Source organism: Bombina bombina, chromosome 5 (assembly GCF_027579735.1).
Source record: "Bombina bombina isolate aBomBom1 chromosome 5, aBomBom1.pri, whole genome shotgun sequence".
Lineage (NCBI taxonomy): Eukaryota > Metazoa > Chordata > Amphibia > Anura > Bombinatoridae > Bombina > Bombina bombina.
Window position 1 is genome coordinate 277,827,160 of NC_069503.1, and position 21,777 is coordinate 277,848,936.

At 37.8% G+C, this 21,777-nt stretch overlaps 1 protein-coding gene across 1 annotated transcript in view; it reads left to right on the plus strand.

Annotated features, from left to right (window-relative positions):
- The window catches only part of LOC128660260 (uncharacterized), a 1,245,247-nt gene that overhangs the window by 1,004,185 nt on the left and 219,285 nt on the right, over positions 1-21,777 (plus strand). The window contains exon 10 of the mRNA XM_053714016.1: positions 13,838-13,942. Coding sequence (XP_053569991.1) covers positions 13,838-13,942 — 105 coding nt within the window. The remainder of the gene's footprint in view (positions 1-13,837; positions 13,943-21,777) is intronic.

The window sequence follows — 21,777 nt, forward strand, 5'->3', positions numbered from 1 at the left end:
TGTGACTCGGAGAGGGAGGGAGTCACTATTAGAGACAGAGACATATTGTGATCGATCCGATACATATGATTTAAACCAGGTTAATGGGCGATCAGCAATACCAGAGTTTTTTAGTTTGAGAAGTAGTATGTCATGGTCCACTGTGTCAAAAGCCTTTGCAAAATCAAGGAAAATCAAGGAAAATAGCTCCAGTTAGGTCTCCTTGTTCCATGCCAGTTTGGATGTCGTTGCAAACTTTTAGGAGGGCAGTTGTAGTGGAGTGATTCGGTCTAAAACCTGATTGATCACGGGTCAGATAGTTAGAAAGTTGATAATACTCGAATAATTGAGTTAATGACTATCACTCTGCATGGAAGTAATATTTCTCTATGATGTCTGGAACCCAGTAATTTATGAACTACTAACTTCTCTATTTCTCTAAATCTTCTATGTATTTCAGATCAGCGGTATCTACAGATTTTTCTAAAGCAAAAGCCCACCCCAATTTGTAGTAAAACAATTTAAAGCAACATTCCAGGCAAAATTGGAAACAACATGGATGCATTTTTGTAATATACATGTATTAGCAAAAATGATGCTAATAAAAGCTATAGCTGTTTCAAATGTGTATTTAAGTATGCACCGTGCACCAGCATTTTAAACACAGCACTTGGTCAGAGAGCCTAATGTGCTTGTACCATCTGGTAATGACTTTGTTAATTGCTGACATGATATAAGCCCCACTGGTGCTCTGAGCAGCTGCACTATTAAAATGCTGGTGCACTGAGAATATCTTACTGTGCTTCACATGCATGTGCGCAAAAAAAGTTAACACTAAAACATTTTTGCCAATACCGTATAATGCAAATATGTTTCTATTCAAATATGTAATTAATCTATGTGCATTTGGATTTTGACTGGAATGTCCCTTTAAATAACATCTCAGTTGATCTTGAGACATACCCACCAAACAGATACAATTAGTTTCAACAAGGAAACACTGCACCTCAATGGTGAGCTGTAGAATTCTGAAAAGTACTGTAATATGCTCCTGATATGTATGACATGTTACTATAATATTTATTTGCTTAAAGGGATATTAAACCCAATTTTTTTTCTTTCATGATACAGATAAAGCATGCAATTTTAAGCAACTTTCTAATGTACTCCTATTATTATTTTTTCTTTGTTCTCTAGCTATCTTTATTTTAAAAGCAGGAATGCAAAGCTTAGGCGCGTGCGCATTTTAGGTTCAGCACCTGGATAGCGCTTGCTTATTGGTGACTACATTTAGCCACCAATAATCAAGCATAAACCAGGTTCTGAACTAAAAATGGGCCTGCTCCTAAGCTTTACATTCTTGCTTTTTAAATAAAGATGGCAAGAAAATGAAGAAAAATTGATAATAGGAGTAAATTAGAAAGTTGCTTAAAGGACTAGTCTAGTCAAAATTAAACTTTCATGATTCAGATAGAGCAGACAATTTTAAACAACTTCCTTATTTACTCCTATTATAAATTTGTCATTGTTTTCTTGCTATCTTTATTTCAATGTAAGCTTAGGAGCCGGCCCATTTTTCATTCAGCACCTGGCTAACACTTGCTGATTGGTGGCTACATGAAGACACCAATCAAAAAGCACTACCTAGGTGCTGATCCAAAAATGGTCCGAATCCTTTGCTTACATTCTTGTGTTTTTAAATAAGGATACCAAAAAAAAAAATAATTGGAGTAAATTATAAAGTTGCTTAAAATTGGCCTGCTCTATCTGAATCATTCCCATCTTCTTTCAAACATGCAAAAGTCACTCCTATACTCAAAAAACCCTCCCTCGATCCTAACTCTCCTGAAAGCTACCGCCTCATATCACTGCTTCCACTAACATCAAAACTCTTTGAAAAACTAGTTTACAATAGCCTAACCCACCAACTCCTTGCTTGAACCCTGAAATCAGGATTCCACCCCAAACACTTAACTGAGACTGCCCTTACCAAGGTTACTAACGATCTTCTCTCTGCTAAAAATATTGGCCACTACTCTATGCTCATCTTACTTGACCTCTCATCTGCCTTCGACACAGTTGACCACCCCCTCCTCCTACAGACCCTTAGCTCTTTTGGTCTCTGTGACACTGCTCTTTCTTGGATTCACTCATATCTTTCTCACAGGTCTTTTTCTGTCTGTTGGAGTACCTCAAGGATCTGTTCTGGGCCCTCTACTCTTCTCCATTTATACTTCTTCACTGGGTAAACTTATCAACAGTTATGGCTTCAAATATCACCTCTATGTTGATGACACCCAGATCTACCTCCACCCCTGCTCTCTCTCCATCTGTCTTTTCTCATGTCAGCGACTGCTTATCTGGTATTTCTTCCTGGATGGCCTCTCATCACCTAAAGATTAACATGTCCAAAACTGAGTTCCTTCTAATCCCCTTCAAGCTCTATGCCGGCTTCTGACTTCTCTTTCCCTGTTGATGGCATCACCATTTCCCCATTGCCCCAAGTCTGCTGCCTCTGAGTTACACTTGACTCAAATCTATCCTTCATCCCCCACATCCAATCGCTTTCTACATCCTGCCGTAACCACCTACGCAATATTTCCAAGATTTGCACTTTTTTGAGCGCTTACACCACAAATAAAATAATCCATTCCCTTGTTATTTCCTGATTTGACCACTGCAATAACCTACTTACTGGCCTTCCTCTTTCCCACCTCTCCTCCCTTCAATCCATCCTCAATGCCTCTGCCAGGCTAATCCACCATTCACATGACTCTGTATCTGCTGCACCTCTCTGTGAGTCCCTTCATTGGCTCCCCATTCACAACAGAATTAAATTCAAAGTTATCACCCTTACATACAAAACTCTCACCAACGCCTCTCCCCACTACCTATCCTATCTAATAAACAAGTATACTTCAGCCCGCCCACTAAGATCCAATAATGACCTTCTCCTTGCATCTGCAACTATCACCTCTTCCCATGCTAGACTGCAGGACTTCTGTCGTGCAGCACCTACCCTCTGGAACACTCTCTCTCGTGCTGTCAGGCTTTGCCCTAATCTTTCTTCCTTTAAATGCTCCCTGAAGACTTTTTTTGTTCAGAGAAGCCTACCACCCAACTCAATAATACATTTCACTTACCTAACATTTCCCTCATTTAACTCTGCATTATTATCATTCTCAATCTTGCAGTCCTCACCTCCTGTTTCTCAACCTGCTACGCTTCTAGATTGCAAGTTCCCACAGGAATAGGGCACTAAATTGCTCCTGTATGTGTTTGTAAATTTTGTCCTGTCTCTTCCAAGTTTTATATCATTGTTTTATTTAAATTAATTGTACCCATGGACAGCACTGTGGAATATGTTGGCGCTTTATAAATAAAGTATAATTATAATAATAATTATTAAAGAAACATTTTTTAGTTTAGTTTCCCTTTAATATGTACTCATAAACATGTTAAAATGACTCTTTGGGGTTAAGTATTTCTGCTCTTCATAGGTTCATCACAATCACATGGTATTTTTGAATGAACTCAGACTGACACTAAAGGGCATCACACGTGTACTAAAAGAAACTGCACTATAAGCAGACCTCGCCTATAAAGAAAACCATTAAATAATGTTTGTTCTGAATTCAGCATCTCTGTCATTTTCTCTCTGTATCTAAAGGACTCAAGGGACTTGTCTCCTAAGGGTTATAGGATAATCCAGTGTGCTTTAAAAACTGCCTTACTAGGGAAGTACTCAATATATTGTATAATGTAAGTTCAGGGTTTATGATTTCTTTTATTCAGTGAGGACCTTTGTATTGCATATGGCTGAATGACTACATCTGAGTTTTATTTGTAGGCAGCTGGCATAGTCATATAATGGTGAGGGAAACTAAACTCACTTTGTTATTTAAACAAAGTTAAAAAAAAAAAACACCACCACCAAACATTAATTTTTCTTGTATTTTATTTGTTAAAGTTGTGGTATTTCCACTTTGCACAGTGAGGCTGAAGTGGGTCCCAGATACGTCAGATCCCTGATCTTAAAACATTGTACACAGTGATTGCAGGAGCTTGTGTATACTTGTATCTACAGGGATTGCAGAATTATTAGGCAAGTTGTATTTTGGAGGATTAATTTTATTATTGAACAACAACCATGTTCTCAATGAACCCAAAAAACTAATTAATATCAAAGCTGAATATTTTTGGAAGTAGTTTTTAGTTTGTTTTTAGTTTTAGCTATTTTAGGGGGATATCTGTGTGTGCAGGTGACTATTACTGTGCATAATTATTAGGCAACTTAACAAAAAACAAATATATACCCATTTCAATTATTTATTTTTACCAGTGAAACCAATATAACATCTCAACATTCACAAATATACATTTCTGACATTCAAAAACAAAACAAAAACAAATCAGTGACCAATATAGCCACCTTTCTTTGCAAGGACACTCAAAATCCTGCCATCCATGGATTCTGTCAGTGTTTTGATCTGTTCACCATCAACATTGCGTGCAGCAGCAACCACAGCCTCCCAGACACTGTTCAGAGAGGTGTACGGTTTTCCCTCCTTGTAAATCTCACATTTGATGATGGACCACAGGTTCTCAATGGGGTTCAGATCAGGTGAACAAGGAGGCCATGTCATTAGATTTTCTTCTTTTATACCCTTTCTTGCCAGCCACGCTGTGGAGTACTTGGACGCGTGTGATGGAGCATTGTCCTGCATGAAAATCATGTTTTTCTTGAAGGATGCAGACTTCTTCCTGTACCACTGCTTGAAGAAGGTGTCTTCCAGAAACTGGCAGTAGGACTGGGAGTTGAGCTTGACTCCATCCTCAACCCGAAAAGGCCCCACAAGCTCATCTTTGATGATACCAGCCCAAACCAGTACTCCACCTTGCTGGCGTCTGAGTCGGACTGGAGCTCTCTGCCCTTTACCAATCCAGCCACAGGCCCATCCATCTGGCCCATCAAGACTCACTCTCATTTCATCAGTCCATAAAACCTTAGAAAAATCAGTCTTGAGATATTTCTTGGCCCAGTCTTGACGTTTCAGCTTGTGTGTCTTGTTCAGTGGTGGTCGTCTTTCAGCCTTTCTTACCTTGGCCATGTCTCTGAGTATTGCACACCTTGTGCTTTTGGGCAAGTGGTGGCAAGTGGCAAGTGGCATCTTGGCAGCTGCACGCTTGACTTTTCTCAGTTCATGGGCAGTTATTTTGCGCCTTGGTTTTTCCACACGCTTTTTGCGACCCTGTTGACTATTTTGAATGAAACGCTTGATTGTTCGATGATCGCGCTTCAGAAGCTTTGCAATTTTAAGAGTCCTGCATCCCTCTGCAAGATATCTCACTATTTTTGACTTTTCTGAGCCTGTCAAGTCCTTCTTTTGACCCATTTTGCCAAAGGAAAGGAAGTTGCCTAATAATTATGCACACCTGATATAGGGTGTTGATGTCAATAGACCACACCCCTTTTCATTACAGAGATGCACATCACCTAATATGCTTAATTGGTAGTAGGCTTTCGAGCCTATACAGCTTGGAGTAAGACAACATGCATAAAGAGGATGATGTGGTCAAAATACTCATTTGCCTAATAATTCTGCAGTCCCTGTACATTAATTAGCCACATCAACGGATTTGATACATATTGAAAAAGGCTTTCCCGGGGGTATTTTCCTGGACTGCAAGACAATGGAAAGTTTTGCTAACAAAAATATTTATCTTGTTTGTATAACTTTTGCAATATAGTGCTGTAAAATAGTTTTCCTCTTAATGTGTTTTCAATAACTTGTTATATCATCTGCAGAGTATACAATGTATGGGAAATTGCTCCTTTAGATTTATTTGTGTATACAATATAGTTGTTTTTGCTCTGTGAAACCACAACTCACTAACATGGGCTGAACTTGCAGGGAGAGCAGAACACTTTTTATAGAACAAGGTGAGGGGACTACACTAATATAGGAATCACTAAGAGTACCTGTATTTATTTTTTAAGGTAGATTATTGTCTTGCACCCATAGTGGGTAAAGACAAGTACTGTATACTCACAAAAAAATATGAGTTACGACTGGGAGATAGCACCTCAAAAAAGAAATGTCTTTTACCCATTAAAATTAAATTACTTGATTAGTGTCTGTAACATTCATAAATCGTTCATCTCAACCTCTGAAGAAACGTGATGTGAAACGCGTGTCAGGGGAAAGTTTGGAGAGCGGTGTCTCACTTTTTAAATCTGCTTGCTTTGACAGTCTTTGATATATTTGAATAGATACTATTTATTCTTGAATTTTAGCGGTGCTCCACTACCAAGTTTGGTGGGAGCTGTCTACCTTTGACATACTTCATTGATTAATTAGCTAAACACAATGATTAAACAGCGCTAACTGCTAGGGATGATTCAAAATCTTAATACTTTAAAGCAATAAATACAAAAATAAAAATACCAAAAAAATAAAAAATAAAAAAAATTATATATATATATATGTATATGATGTTTAAATAAAAACCTTAAGATGAATATAAACTTGCAGATGGAAATATACAAAAATAAAAAATATAAAATATATAAGGGAAATATAACCCCTCTACTACATATGGCAAACAAATATCCTGGAAAGAAAAACTATACAATCTCAAGAACAAATAGTATTATTGTTATTATACGAGACCTGTTGCAGCTGATTGACCAAGGGTGTCCTTCGTGCCTCCCGGAGTAAAATAGAATCCCAAATCTGTAAAACACACAAGCGCAAACAGACTCAAGTGTAGGTAAGTACAACAAACACACCACACAATTTGGATTGCACTTACAAGATGAAGATTTATTCAGGCATTTGTTAATAATGATAATGAGCTTGAAGTTCAGAAAAAATCGTTCATACACGATTAGATGCAAAGTCACTTGCTATGAATACTTGAAAAGTCCCTCCAGATAGTAAAACCGGGACCACATTTTCAATTCCTTATGGGCATCTGTACTAGTGACTCTGAAAAGCGGTCGCTGTATTTTAGGAGCGCCAAAGCCGATGCCGATATTGTCACTCTGAAGGAGTACGGATCCTCAAACAGTCCAAAAAGCCTCAACAGCCTTTTGGACTGTTTGAGGATCCGTACTCCTTCAGAGTGACGATATCGGCATAGGCTTTGGCGCTCCTAAAATACAGCGACCGCTTTTCAGAGTCACTAGTACAGATGCCCATAAGGAATTGAAAATTTGGTCCCGGTTTTACTATCTGGAGGGACTTTTCAAGTATTCATAGCAAGTGACTTTGCATCTAATCGTGTATGAACGATTTTTTCTGAACTTCAAGCTCATTATCATTATTAACAAACGCCTGAATAAATCTTCATCTTGTAAGTGCAATCCAAATTGTGTGGTGTGTTCATTGATTAATTATATCTGATACATTTGCAGTAATATAGATATAAGCTATAGGGAAAGATACTAATAATACAGCTCCCGCTATAGAAGGAGCCACCGCTCAGGACAAGTACAATTAAACCTATAGCATCTGTTCCACCTATATTCTCATTATTGTCAAGCTTAAGTCATTTTAGCAAGTATGTATGCTGGTATGACTGAATTTATAATTAAATAAAGTTGAGATGAATGATTTACCAATGTTTCAGACACTAATTAAGTAATTTAATTTGGGTTAAAGATATTTCTTTTTTGAAGTGCTACCTCCCAGTTGCCACTCATATTTTTTCAAGAGCAGAACACTTATCTTATAATTCTCTATAAACACAAATGATTAATTGGGGTCGATTCATCAAGCTCTGTATGGATCTTGATGCAGTCGTTTCTGCGCAAGCCTTCAGGCTCGCCGGAAACAGAAGTTTAGAAGCAGTAGTCTTAAGACCGCTGCTCCATAGCCCTCTTCCGCCTCCTCTGAGGCGGTGGACCTCTATCCGCCCGATCTCATACGATCGGGTTAATTGACACCCACTGCTAGCGGCCAATTGGCCACTAATCTGCAGGGGTCGGCATTGCACAAGCAGTTCACTAGAACTGCTTGTGCAATGATAAATGCCGACAGCATACGCTGTTGGCATTTATTGATGTGCGTCAGACATGATCGCGACAGCGGATCATGTCCGCTCGCACTTTGTTAAATCGGTCCCATTGTCTCTCTGTCTCTGTATACACAAAAGTACAATTAACATTTATCTTTCCCACCTCTACTGGGAATGTGATTTCATCTGTTGCCGCTTGCCAACCATTACTGCAGTATTTAAATTTTTAGTAGATGTGGTGTTTTTAACAGGCAAAACAGTTATTTCAAATTACCGAAATAAAGGGATAGGAGGTATTTGTAAATAATTTAACACATTTAATACACTGTCCCTTAAATTTTTGTTATATACTCTTTGAGGATCATTCTCTGATTGTATTTTAAAGTTAGTGTACTCTGTATCTTACATGTGTGAAAGAATGTGTGAAACAGTGTAATACTACTCTAAGGGCTAGATTTAGCAAAGGCTAGGCGAACTCTGTATGTACTTTGCCTGTAACTGCGCCCTAGCTCGCCTCCGGAGAAGCGCACATGTGCGCCTAATAATGACAAAATGGGGTGTAATAATGACAAATTTCGTCTGTCAGCAAAAGCATTTACTCCCTATTTACTCCCTATTTATCACAGTACATCCCTATAAATATTTACGCCGCCATGTTTTGATTAAAAAAGCGTTTTTTAGGTAACTATTTAGCTTATATTTATATTATATAATGTTTCTGTGCCATATGTTGATAATTGAAGATCAGAAAAATAAATATATCGATATATATATATATATATAAAACTGTTGGTACCCATATGCACCTGTGGAAGCGCAAATTTCTTGCAATAACAGTCTCTTTTTGTCGCTGAGCCTTTGAAAAATTAGTTAAAAGAAGAAAGTACTGCATCAGAAGATGTAAAAGCATGTATTATAATGGTGTTCGCCTCAGTCTGTATGGCGAAATATACAACACGCAATTGAAGCCAAAATTTCAGTTCCCTATCGGCGCAAAGCAATGATGAATTCCAAACAAGTCGTATTTCTATGTTTGCATCTAAAATGACATCTGTAAGCAATGTATTAGCACTGTCGGGAGCGCGCCCATGCGCCTAGGCGAAGGCGAACAGATTTATTTCAGATTTGCGCAATTAAAGGCGCACAATAGTTTACTGAATATGCGGATCAGTGCGTATGAGTTATTTTGAACGTGATTATAGGAGAATGACTTTGATAAATCTAGCTTTAATGACATTGCTGAGCAGTAACAAGATCATACGTATATTCCTGAGTTTGTTGGCCCAGGGTCAAAGGACATAAGTGAAACTGACAAAAGATGGCAAAAGATTTAGAAAACTGATAGATTTTCTCGGAGGAGTAAGTGAATCCAAAATTATTAAGTATACTGAGCATCGCAGCAAGTGACTTGTCAGACCCAGAGAAATTGGTCTGACAGAAGGGGAAATAATTGATGATTATCTGATACCAGTGAGTTTAGAGGTGTGTGAATGGTTTTCTGAGTAACCTATATTTCCGTAGTTAGCCTAGAAATGATAGCAAATTGTCTGCTGTAAAGTCATTTATAATCCTGCCCAATTATACCATCTTTTTAGAAGAAAAATTCAAAATGTATAAACCAGATGTATGGAAATGATGTTTGCAAGTTGTAATATTTAACTCAAAACAAGAAGCTACTGTACAGATGTTTTCTTCAAATGTTTTTTTCCCCCCTGCAGCTCCTCTGTCATTCACGCGCAAACCAGACTGCACTACCTCTGTTAGCCATAAACCATAATTCCTAACACTTGTGACTAGGGCCCTGATGATCAAATGTGCTGCAATGTGGCGATATATTCAAAAGGGATACAACACAATATTGAGAAAGCCGGCAAATTATTCCAAGCGGCTGACGTCATTGTTTAAAGGCAGCATCAGAGGTGGTTTACTAAACCTCTCAATGGGTGTCGAGGCTGGCGAAATATGTAATATTTTAAGTGTTCCGACACAGAAACCATTTTCTGTTTCAGTGAATGTGCTGTGTAGATACCTTTAAAATACGCCACCACCCACCCCCACTTAGCTTGCCGATGAGTGCCGATGTTGCCAGTCTTTTGCAGAAGATGCAATCCCTATTGTTTCCAATGGGAGACACATTGCCACTTGCCGGCACTTTGCAATCAGGCCCCCTGAACTATAATGGAAGGGGTGGGTCACAGGTAGATAATAGGTGGGATTATTGGAGTGTCTGGATGGTTTGTAGGCAGTCTATGGGCGGATCTAAGGGAAATTCTGCAAATAGGGACATACGGCTGTCTCAGAGTGACAGCAGGACAGAGCTCAGAATTAGGGACTGTCCCGCACAAATAGGGACAGTTGGAGGGGTCAGATATATCCATGCCATGACTCATACCCGATTCTTGGCCCTACAATTGTTCTGTCAGCCACATTACATCAGTCCCCCTGGCCTTGCAGGCCCTACTTACATGAGCCCTCAGATCAGATCTTTGGCTCTGCACATGCCTACTTTAATAGTGGTGTTGAGGGCACCCTGCGGCTGCTGTTTTTCATGATTATGGATCCTTGTGTGTGCAGGGGGAGTATGAGATGGAGAGATGCTGGTCCTACATGACTGCTACTAATCACAAAGTCCAAACATTTGCAAACATGGATCTAGTTTTGTTCAGAAAACATTTTATTTTCATATTTAAGATATTTCCTTTCTGTATTTCAAAGCTCAGCCAGAATAGATTGTACCTTTGTTAATTGTATTTAACTGATAATAGTGACATAAATCTCAGTAATATCCCAGGGCCCTGCTCTCTCAGCATACAATTTGATGGTAAAAAAAGGGATGCTTTAAAAAAAAAATTTTTTTCTAAATCTGAACCTCTAAAATGCCCCCAGTTACCAATCTTTGAGCATACACTACTACTGATTGGTAAGTAACTCTTGCGCACTAGCTTGATTGACAGGCATAAAGCACCAATCAGCACCTATCAAGCAGCCCTTTTTTAACCAATTAAAGTTGTTTTTGTAAACTGCCTTGCAATAGTATGGAGGACCTGCTTACAGGGGCGGACTGATCAGCTGGGTAAATAGGACATGGCCCGAGGGCCCAGCATGGCAGGGAGCCCACAAATTGCATTTCCATGGCTCCTGGTGTGCTGCTTAAGCTGGGACTGACAGCTGCCCTATCAGTTACTAAGCAGTTAAGTGTGGGTTTAGTGGTTGCCTTGTGCCTGGATGTGGGGTTTCTTGCTAGGGGGTCCTAGATTGGGTGGGCCCTGTTGGGGGTCTGTCACTGTGAGGGCCATGGAGTATGGGATCTAGCCCTGGAGGTTGGGGGCCCTGCCTCTGGTCCTTGACATTGGGGGTCCTGGAGGTTGGGGGGCCTGAGGTGCAGGGCATGTTCATTTGCATACATTTTAATAAATTTGGGGCAGTGTGAGACAGTGTGGGGCTCTTCCCTATTTTTTCCCCGTGGGCCCTGATTGGTCTAAGTCCGCCCCTGCCTGCATAGCATTGGGATACTTTTAAATCCCCTTTTGAGGGAATCAAATAGGAATGCATGTGTTGTGAAACTACTGTTTTTGTTTTTTTCTTTAACTAAATCTGCAGTTATTAGTTTACACAGTTTTAATTAACTTTGGTAGATAATAGGCCATTGACCTGCTGTTATTTTTTCAGCACGTTCCAATAACATAATTAAACAGTATTTAAAACATCCACAAATGCCCTCTACTCTGTAACATTTATATTGATTTATGTTCTTCCCATGCTGTTGTAGACACAAGAAAATAATAACATAAAATATAATTTCCCTGGGTCTAAAATTAAATTTGTTAAAGTAACAGATGTTTTAGATTCTCTCCACAGTTTATGAAAATGTTCATATTGTTATCTGACATTGACTACAAACATAACTTTGTATAACCCATATCTCATTACATTCACCAATATTTTAAGTGCTGTTAATGTATTGTCTTAGTCTCTAATGCTGATGTATGACTTATTTTTACCAACATATGAAAAGTTAGTACTAAAGTGTGTATTAAACAGTTAAAGGGAAACTAAACCCAATTTTTGTTCTTTCATGATTCAAATAGAGCATGTAATTTTAAGCAACTTTCTAATTTACTCATATTATCAGTTGTTCTCTTTCTATCTTTATTTAAAAAAGCAGGAGTGTAAAGCTTAGGAGCCGGACCATTTTTGGTTCAGCATCTGGGTTATTCTTGCTTATTGGTGGCTAAATTAAGCCACCAATAAGCAAGTGCTATCCATGGTGCTGAACCATGGACTGTAAATAAATAATTAAACTTGGTTCCAATAGAACATGGAATTTGAAACAACTTTCCAGCATTCTTCTATTATCTAAATAATATGCTTCATTGTTTTGATATTATTTATTATAAAGCATGCCTAGGTAAGTTCAAAAGCAGCTATTGGGAATTAGCTGCTGATTGGTGGCTACACATAAATACCTCTTGTCATTGGCTCATCAGATGTGTGTTCATCTAGCTCCCAGTAGGGCATTGCTGCTTCTTCGACAAAGGATAAGAAGAGACTGAATAACATTTGATAATAGTGCTAAATTGGAAAGTTTTATAAAATTGTATAATACTGATGGGGCTACTGCAAGCACTTTTTTCAGCTGTGTTCACCACTGCCACAATGAAGAACATTTTAATGCAAACATATTAGACATTTTTGATAAACCTTAAGTACAAACAATTTAAGCAGATTTTAGTTTATGACAGAATATACCCTGAATATAACAACTCCTCTGAATGTTAAGGATTTGGTGGTGGTGGTGGTGATTCAGATATAGTTTTGAATATGTGACAAAAGACAAGAGACAGAAAGAAATGTGACTTTTTTAATAGTGTCAGTCTCAAAGGAAGTTGCATGTTTGCCTTTTGTGCATAGGGAGACTGAGACAATAAGGGATCTGAGTGAATAGCACAATATGGATGTCAACACAATTGACCTTAAAAGGAACATGAAACCCAAAAAAAGTCTTTCATTATTCAGATAGATCATACAATTTCAACTTCCAATTTACTTCTATTGTCTAATTTGCTTCATTCTCTTGGTATCATTTGCTGAAGAAGCAGTCATGCACTACTGGGAGCTAGCTTAAAGCCAATGACATGAAATATATATGTCCAGCCACCAATCAGCTGCTTCTGAACCTACCTAGGGATACTTTTCGACAAAGGATACAAAGAGGACAAAACAGATAGAAATACATTGGAAAGTTATTTAAAATTGAATGCTCTAACTCAGGGGTCAGCAACATTGGGCCCCCAGATGTTTTAGAATTACATTTCCCATAATGCTCAGACAGCCTAAAGTGTGTCTCGGAAATGTAGTTCCTAAACATCTGGGGGCCCAAGGTTTCTGACCCCTGCTCTAACTGAATTGGTTTGAATGTCCCTTTAAACACAGTGGTAACATTAATAGGATTAATATGAGGGGTCCTCGGTGTAGCCATTGGTTGCATTTCATAATAAAGTAAAGCTGTGGAAGTTACTTTAGGAGGATGTCATAGGTTATTACTTATAACACAAATATCATTTGGTGGACTATATACATTTACTTCCTTACTGTGCATATGTCACATTATGATTAAACAAATAATAAATAAATGTCATCTATGTGTCTATACATTCCTATGCATGATAGGCCTTGTTATTGTGCTTCTGCTTTGTACCCTCTTTGTCTCCTTCTCCTTTCCCCCTCTATCTCTTTTTCTCTCTGTGTCTCTCCTTTTTCTCTCTGCCTCGCTCATATGCTGCTTACTTCTTGTAATTATACAATGTATGACCTAAAACCTGGCCTTGTCTTGTAGGTATGGTATCTGTTGGGATGGGTATGTTATCTTCAAGCTAAGGCACCTGATGAGGAGGAAGCTTTCAAGGACTCTGCCAGGACGTATCTAAGAAAAGCCAAAAAGGTAGACAGCTGCTGTATGCATATCTTGATCCGTTTTATCCCCTGTGGTTTACCTGTCACTGAGAGTAAGGGCTCTGTGTTCTTTGCTTCTTAAATGAGAAATGTGCAGCTAGGGGAGAATGAATAAACCACTTAAAAAGTAGCAGATACAGCAAGATATTTATTTGTGCTATGTTTATATCTGAAAATGTTTTTATTATTCTAAACTGTAAAACTGCATTTGCTCCTTTTCATTACGATCAAGAAAGATTTGAAAGAGAGTATTAGAACATGGAATAATTTTAGCAAACAAAGAAAGGATTATTTGGCAAGAACAAAATCGTACTTATCATTTTCCCTTCAATGGAGCGTGCTTACTTGGAAATACACTTCTCTTCTTTTTTTCTGTTTAGTTATTTAGGTCTGATAGGAGATAAATCAGTGGTACTCAGTGCTGCTTTGTATTTAAATGCCCAATGCAGCTATTAAAGTATTTTAATGAAGCGAAGGAAGAACTCTTCATATACTAGTGTTCATACCCAAGTATTGATTTTATGCAGTTATTTCTAACATGCTTTATATATATATATATATATATATATATATATATGGCTATGTGTGTGTACATATGTACTTGTGTATTTATATGTGTGTATATGTATTTATAGACATATATACACATATACTTACATATGTGCATACATATAGACAAATATAGAAATGTATTGAAGCCCTTTGTAGTTAAGTAGGTAGTAAAATTCATAAAAATGCAGGCTTTAGCATATAGAGGGAATACAAATGCCTTTCATGCTATTACTGATTAGTTAAATTAGTTGGAAAATTAGTATGTTAAATCTGTCACAAATGACATACTATGGTAAAGGTAAAAATCAGTGTTGCTTTAAAGGGACAACAAAGTACAAAACAAATGTACTGATGTGTTAACATGTGTTATTATTCTGCTATTGCCTGCATATAACTATGTGTTTAACTCCTGCAAATGGCTTAAACTCATAAGCAGCAATACATTAATGCAAGGTAAACACATCTGGTGATCCAATGACAAGAAAGATATGTTTGTAACCAACAATCACCAACTAGCTCACAGTAATGCATTGCTGCGCCCAAGCTTATGCATTTCACTGAAGTATACCAAAGAGAACAAAGTCAATTTGATAATATAAGTAATTTTTTTTTAATTTAAATGCTCTAATTACATTTAAGATTTCATCTTTTTAGGTTGTGTTCAGATGTATCCCATAATAGTGTTGAACATGTTGCGATTAAATGGCACAAATTTAATAAAACCCATTTGTGAATCTAATATTTAATGGAAAACTCACTGCAATATTGCAGCTCCAAAAATGTGCAACATAAAAAACGTTTGTACCCTACCCAGTTTCACATCCACAAGTTGTAATTACTCACCATATTAATCAATAGAGAAGCATCTATCGTGTAACGTTCCCCTCTCAGCGCATAGAATTAGTTCAACTGTATAGGATACCAACATCACAAAAACACCTTGAAAATATTACAGATAACAAACACGTATATAAAATTAAAGGGACATTAAACCACAATGAGTTTTCTTTTATTATTTAGATACAGCGTGCAATTTGAAATAACTTTCCATTTTATTTATATCTAATTTGTTTTGTTCTCTTTGTATCCTTTGTTGAAAAGTATACCTTTGTAGGCTCAGAAGCTGCTGATTGGTGGCTGCACCTATATGTCTCATGTTGTTGGCTTTCAGTTAGTGCATTATTGCTTAATCAACAAAGGATCCTAAAAGAATGAAGCAAATTAGATAATAGCAGTAATTTGGAAAGTTGTTTAAAATTGTAAAATCTATCTGAATCATTAAAGTAACATTTGGGGTTTTATGATCTTTTAAGCATTCATGAAAACCTGAAAAATATCAGTTTTTCAGCTTTACAATACCAAAACAAGACCTACCCAGTGACCTCTTTCCCATTTAAAAAAATAAATAAAAAATAATAGACATTTATATTATTCATTCATGTTTCAAGTGCATTTCCAAAGTTGTTGTAATTATTTTCCATGTGTTAGGCATTTCATGCCACTATAGTGTTGGAACTCATGCTAACGAATCTGTGGGAAATAAATGTGAAGCAAGGCTCAATGAATTAAAAACATAATGCTGCCTAAAAAGCAAGTTCCCTTATCCACTTCACATCTATGAATCTAAGCCAATATGTCAGTGGGAATGTTAATATTTCTAGTTTTTATGTTTTAAAAGCTATATACTTTATTTTCTGTTATCTGAAAAGCTGAACAAAAGCTGTTGTGGAGCAGAAACTGTATGTGAAGTTTACAGCAGAGCCAAACACTGTGCTGTGAGGTGAAAAAACCTTAATTATACATGCATGAGAATTTCCCTTTAGTGTGATGAATAGGCAAATATAAAAATAACCTTGGTATAGCTGTGCTGAAAGGTGCCCTGCATATGTTAGATTATACAAGGCATTCTCTTGTAAAACATGAAAATCTGAAATATAAAAAGACTATCTGAAATGCTAAAAGCATAGCAGCTTGTTTAGCAGATGCTTATGCTATTAGACTAAAATATTTCCATGTTCTCTAGTAAGATTTGCTGTAAAAGGACATAATACTTCACAATGGTCTCTTTACCATCTAAAATAGAATGTTTTGAAATGTATAACACATTTTTTATTTTTGAAAAAAATAAATGGATGTCATTGTGTTGAATGAAACCATTTTTTTCTTTGTGAGTTGCCCATATCAGCTAATGAGCAGTAGAGTCCCAGTTCTATATAATTGTAAACTTCCTGTTAGTACTCATTAGACCTATTTTTATGCTATGAGTATGTCATCCATTTAAAACATATTGCCACTTTCTTGATTTATTGTTAAATCTAAATGCAAAGACCATTTTAGCACCCAATTAGGTGTGTGTTTTCAGAGTCCACTGACAGCCCCTTGTTTTCAGTCTTTTTTTTAATTTCTTTTTTAGTGTAGGCAAGTAGGACAGCCAATCAGAAGTTGTACTACACATCAGGCAGACTTTTTTCTTGTAGTGTTGCAGGAGGGCACCATACTTAACATGTATGGAGCAGGGTGTTGAAATGATCTTTGTATTTAGATATGACAACAACCCAGGCAAGTAGCAAAATTTCAGATTTCTCAAAGTGTCTATTATCGACAGACAGTCCCTAATTCTGTGCTTTGTCCCACTGTTCCTCTGAGACAGCTATATGTGACGATTTCCAGAGTTTCCTCTGCTCACCAACTGCCCAGCCATGCCCATGATTCCGCCCACTATACAACTGTTACCTTGACCATCCCAGTACACCCAGCCCCACCCTCAACTTCCTGAGTTCCTAATACCGAGCTACAATTGTTGGAAAGTATGAAATGTTCTGATAGGAAACATATGTACAAATGTAAGTAGTTTAATGCAATTTTATATTTACTACATATGTCATATGATTTTGTTATGGAAAGTAGCCACTGTGACGGGCATTACTCTTAGATAATACAGTGTAACAGACCATTTCATGTAATAATTATTGCTGACTCTTCTATTCATTAAATGTCTCTTCAGTAATAAAACCCCAGTATTTGTAACACTGATTTATGATTTTTTTTATGTATTGATTTTATGGTGTAAAGTGTCACCTGAATATGGTAACATGGTCCAGATTATAAGGTTCTTTTACTGAGAAATGTCTGTGGGCCTGATGACCAAAAACTCAGCAGTATGAAAAGTAATGGGGCTACATTTTTGGGGGCTTTTTTTGAGCATGTATTGTAGCTTTTTCTCCTTCACATACAGAACCTGCATACCTAGATGTGAACAAGTTTTAAGCTAAAACTTTAGAGAAACCTCACAGTTCTGACAAGACATCTTAGATAATCTCACCATAGCTGAGAGCTTTTGATTGCCGGGGGCCTTTTGTGTTTTTTTTATTCATACAATTTTATTTCTATTAAGAGATGAAGGTAAAGTTGTTCCTGTACTTAATTGGGGAAAAGGCAGAGAGGTAAAAGATACCCTTCTCCTAGAAGCAGCAGCTCCCACACTGGCTCTGCTAATTAAAGCATTTGATAATTATTGTGAGCCAAAGCAAAATGAGACTGTGGAAAGATATACATTTTTTTCAAGAAGTCAGAGGGAAGATGAAGGAATAGATGCTTATGTAACAGATCTGCGTACACTGGCAGACACTTGCAACTTTGGTAATATCAGAGACTCATTAATCAGGGACAGGATTGTATGTGGCACAAGAGACTCTAAACTTAGGGAATGCCTACTGAGAGAAGTGGACTTAATACTGGAAAAATGTATTCAAATAGGTAGAGCTGCTGAGCTGTCTAAAGAGAGGGCAAAGATCACTGAGAGTTCCAGCACTAGTGTAGTGTCAGTCCATGGGATGGACACAAATTACACCCTTAGGAAGGGTCATAACAGAATGACAATGACTCCAGACAAGACAATACAGTTTATGTATTGTGGAAAGCATCACAAGAAATTGAAAGAGAAATGCCCAGCATTTGGAAAGCAATGTAAAGGGTGTGGTAAAGCAAATCATTTCATTAGCCAGTGCCGTGCCAATACAAAACAAAGAAAGCCAAAAGTGCAAGCTGTCTATAGAGAGACTGAAGACTTAGAGGAATATGAAGACATTCTGGGTCTGACATTAGAACCAGCTTTTCAGATTTGTACACTTAAGAAAACAGTATGCAAATTTTCATCAGCTTTGTTTGCTACCATGCTAAATGACCAGCAAGCGGTTAGATCCCAAAGGGGCAGACTGTAATGTCATACCAGCAAGGTTGGTGAAAGACAAATCTAAAATTCTACATTGTGATAAATTGCTAAGGATGTATAATAAGAGCACACTGAAACTAATAGGGATATGTAAGCTCAACATAAGAAACCCACACAACCAAAAGTTATATCAGGCTGAGTTTATAGTAATTGACACAGAGGTGTGTAATCCTATACTAGGAAGTAGAGCTATACAAGCTATGGATCTGATCTCAGTGCCACACCATAATATCCTAAATGTGGAACAAGACGGTAACCACCCAGATGCCACTGTGTGGGGCTGGTCAGCCATCAATAAAGAGTATACAGATATTTTTCAAGGAGTAGGCTTTCTAGATGGAAAACTAAAATGGGAAGTGGATGCTCTTGTACAGCCTGTTAGACTTCCAAAAAGAAAGGTTCCTGTGTCCTTACTCAAACCCCTTTGAGGGGAGCTTACCAGTTTAGAAAGACAATGTATTATAACCCCTGTAGAGTGAAGTACAGACTGGATTAGTAGTATGGTGGTAGTGAAAAAACCATCAGGGAAGTTAAGAATTTGCTTTGACTCTAAGCCTCTGAATAGGGCTTTGAAAAGGAGCCATTATGCTTTGACAACAATTAATGATATACTTCCTGACTTAGCAAGAACAATCATTTTTTCAGTATATGATGCCTAGAGTGGATTTTGGCATATTGAATTAGAGGAAGAATCCAGCTATTTGACCACTTTCTCTACTACTTTTGGCCGATACCACTGAGTTTGAATGCCTATGGGTAGCCCAGCCCCAGAAGTGTTCCAGTAAAAACTAAATCATGCACTGGAAGGGCTACCCGGTATCATGATTATTGCAGATGATATTCGGATTGTAGGAGAAGGAAATACAGAGGTGGAAGCTATTCAAGACCACGATCAAAAGTTGAGGAAATTGCTCAATCGTTGTAGGGAAAGACACATCAAACTAAATCCAGAAAAATTTCAACTAAGGAAAACAGAAGTGCCATATATTGGCCACTTATCATCAGCCCAGGGAATTCAAGCAGATCCAAGCAATGTAAAAGCCATTACTGAAATGCCCAGACCCTCAGATGTTAAAGGAGTACAGCAAGTTTTGGTGATGGTGAACTATCTTTCTAGGTTTTGTGAAAACCTCTCAGATGCAGGTGAACCACTGCGCCAACTAACCCAGGAATGGACAGAGGTGCAGGAAGAGGCATTTCAGCAGATCAAATAAAAAATCAGCAGTGCACCAGTGCTTAAATATTATAACCCAGACGAACCATAAGAACTACAATGTGATGCATCAGAGAAAGGTCTGGGAGCAGCACCTGATGCAAGGTAAACAACCAATTGCTTTTGCAAGCAGAGCAATGACGGAGACAGAGCAAAGTTATGCACAGATAGAGAAGGAGCTATTAGCAGTCCTATTTGTAATGGGAAAATTCCACCAATTCACATTTGGGCAGACAGTAGCTGTACAATCAGACCATAAGCCCCTTGAAAGCATCATGAAGAAACCCTTACTTAAAGCACGGCTTCAGATGTATGATGCATGTATCAGATACTGCCCGGGGAAGTCTCTGCCGTTCATTTGATACTAAACAACAGAAAGAGACATTTGTTGCTCATGAGATCCCAACAAGATTGTGGGAAAAGCTTGGCATTCATTTGTTCACATTCCAAGGAAAGGAGTATTTAATAACAGTGGACTATGACTCTAACTTCTGGGAGATAGACCATCTGCAGGATACAAAATCTACTACAGTAATAAGAAAATTAAAGGCCCAGTTTGACAGATATGGAATCCTAGACACTGTATGTTCTGATAATGGACCACAGTTTATTTCAATTGAGTTTAAAGACTTCAGTATGGGTTGGGACTTTGAACACGTTACCTCGTCTCCAGGATACCAAAGCAATGGGAAAGTAGAGCCGGCAGTAAAAACAGCCAAAAGACTACTGCAAAAAGCTGTGTCTTCTGGAAATAATCCTTATCTAGTATTTTTGGATCATCGCAACACACCAACACAAGGCATGAAGTGCAGTCCTGTTCAAAGACTGATGGGTCGAAGGACCAAATCATTACTTCCAATGAGAGGGAGTCCGTTATTACAGGATCAAGTGATGAATGACAGGCACCAAATCCTGTGCAGGAAGCAGCACTCATTGCAAGCTACTCAATATAACAAGGGAGCCAAAGACCTGTGGACTCTAAATGTTGGTGAACAGGTGTGGGTACAACCGCATACAAACCAGGGAAAAGAGTGGCGGAAGGATTGCATAAGAACTCCTGTAGGAATTAGGTCATATGATGTGGTGACAGAGTCAGGACAGGTCCTGAGGAGAAATAGGAGGCATTTGAGAGGCACTGGGTCCTACAGGCCTCCAGCAAGGACCCAAACTAGCACCCAAGAGGTATCCGAAAACCAGAATATCTAAATGACTATGTGGACTAATATTTAGCACCAATGAAAGACTGCATCTCAGGATCCATATTCCTACAAGAATTAAAAGAGATAGCGATTGTCATTTCCCCAAAAAGGGTAAAGATGTATCAATATGTATGACACCAAAAAAAAAGATAGTGTTTAGTTCCAGGGGGAAGTTTAATATATGTTACACTGCAGTTCAGCAGGAAATCGTTGGTTGATGAGTAAGGCAAGTTACACAGACATTAACTGTAACAAGGGCTGGAGTTTATGCATTCTGTTATAAGATGTTCTTTTAATAAATGTGTTAAAACACTGCAATTGGAGTCTGAGAGACTACCTTATAAACAGCAGCTTTATACAGGATTCTGAGAGACTATCTTATAAACAACAGCTTTATACATCCTCTACATTTAGCACAGTTACTTAGTAATGTTCTTATTGCTATACACAGTGCTCAGGTTCTAGGAGCAGGAGAGTGTAAGGGTCTAACTTTCTTCAAATACATTTATAATAGTTTAGTTTTACTCTTGTCTGCCAACAAAATTTGCATTAATGTGTAAAATAAATGGTACTTTTACGCAGAACTGAGTTTAACAGAGAAATGCTTTGCATTAACTGTCTTATGTTTA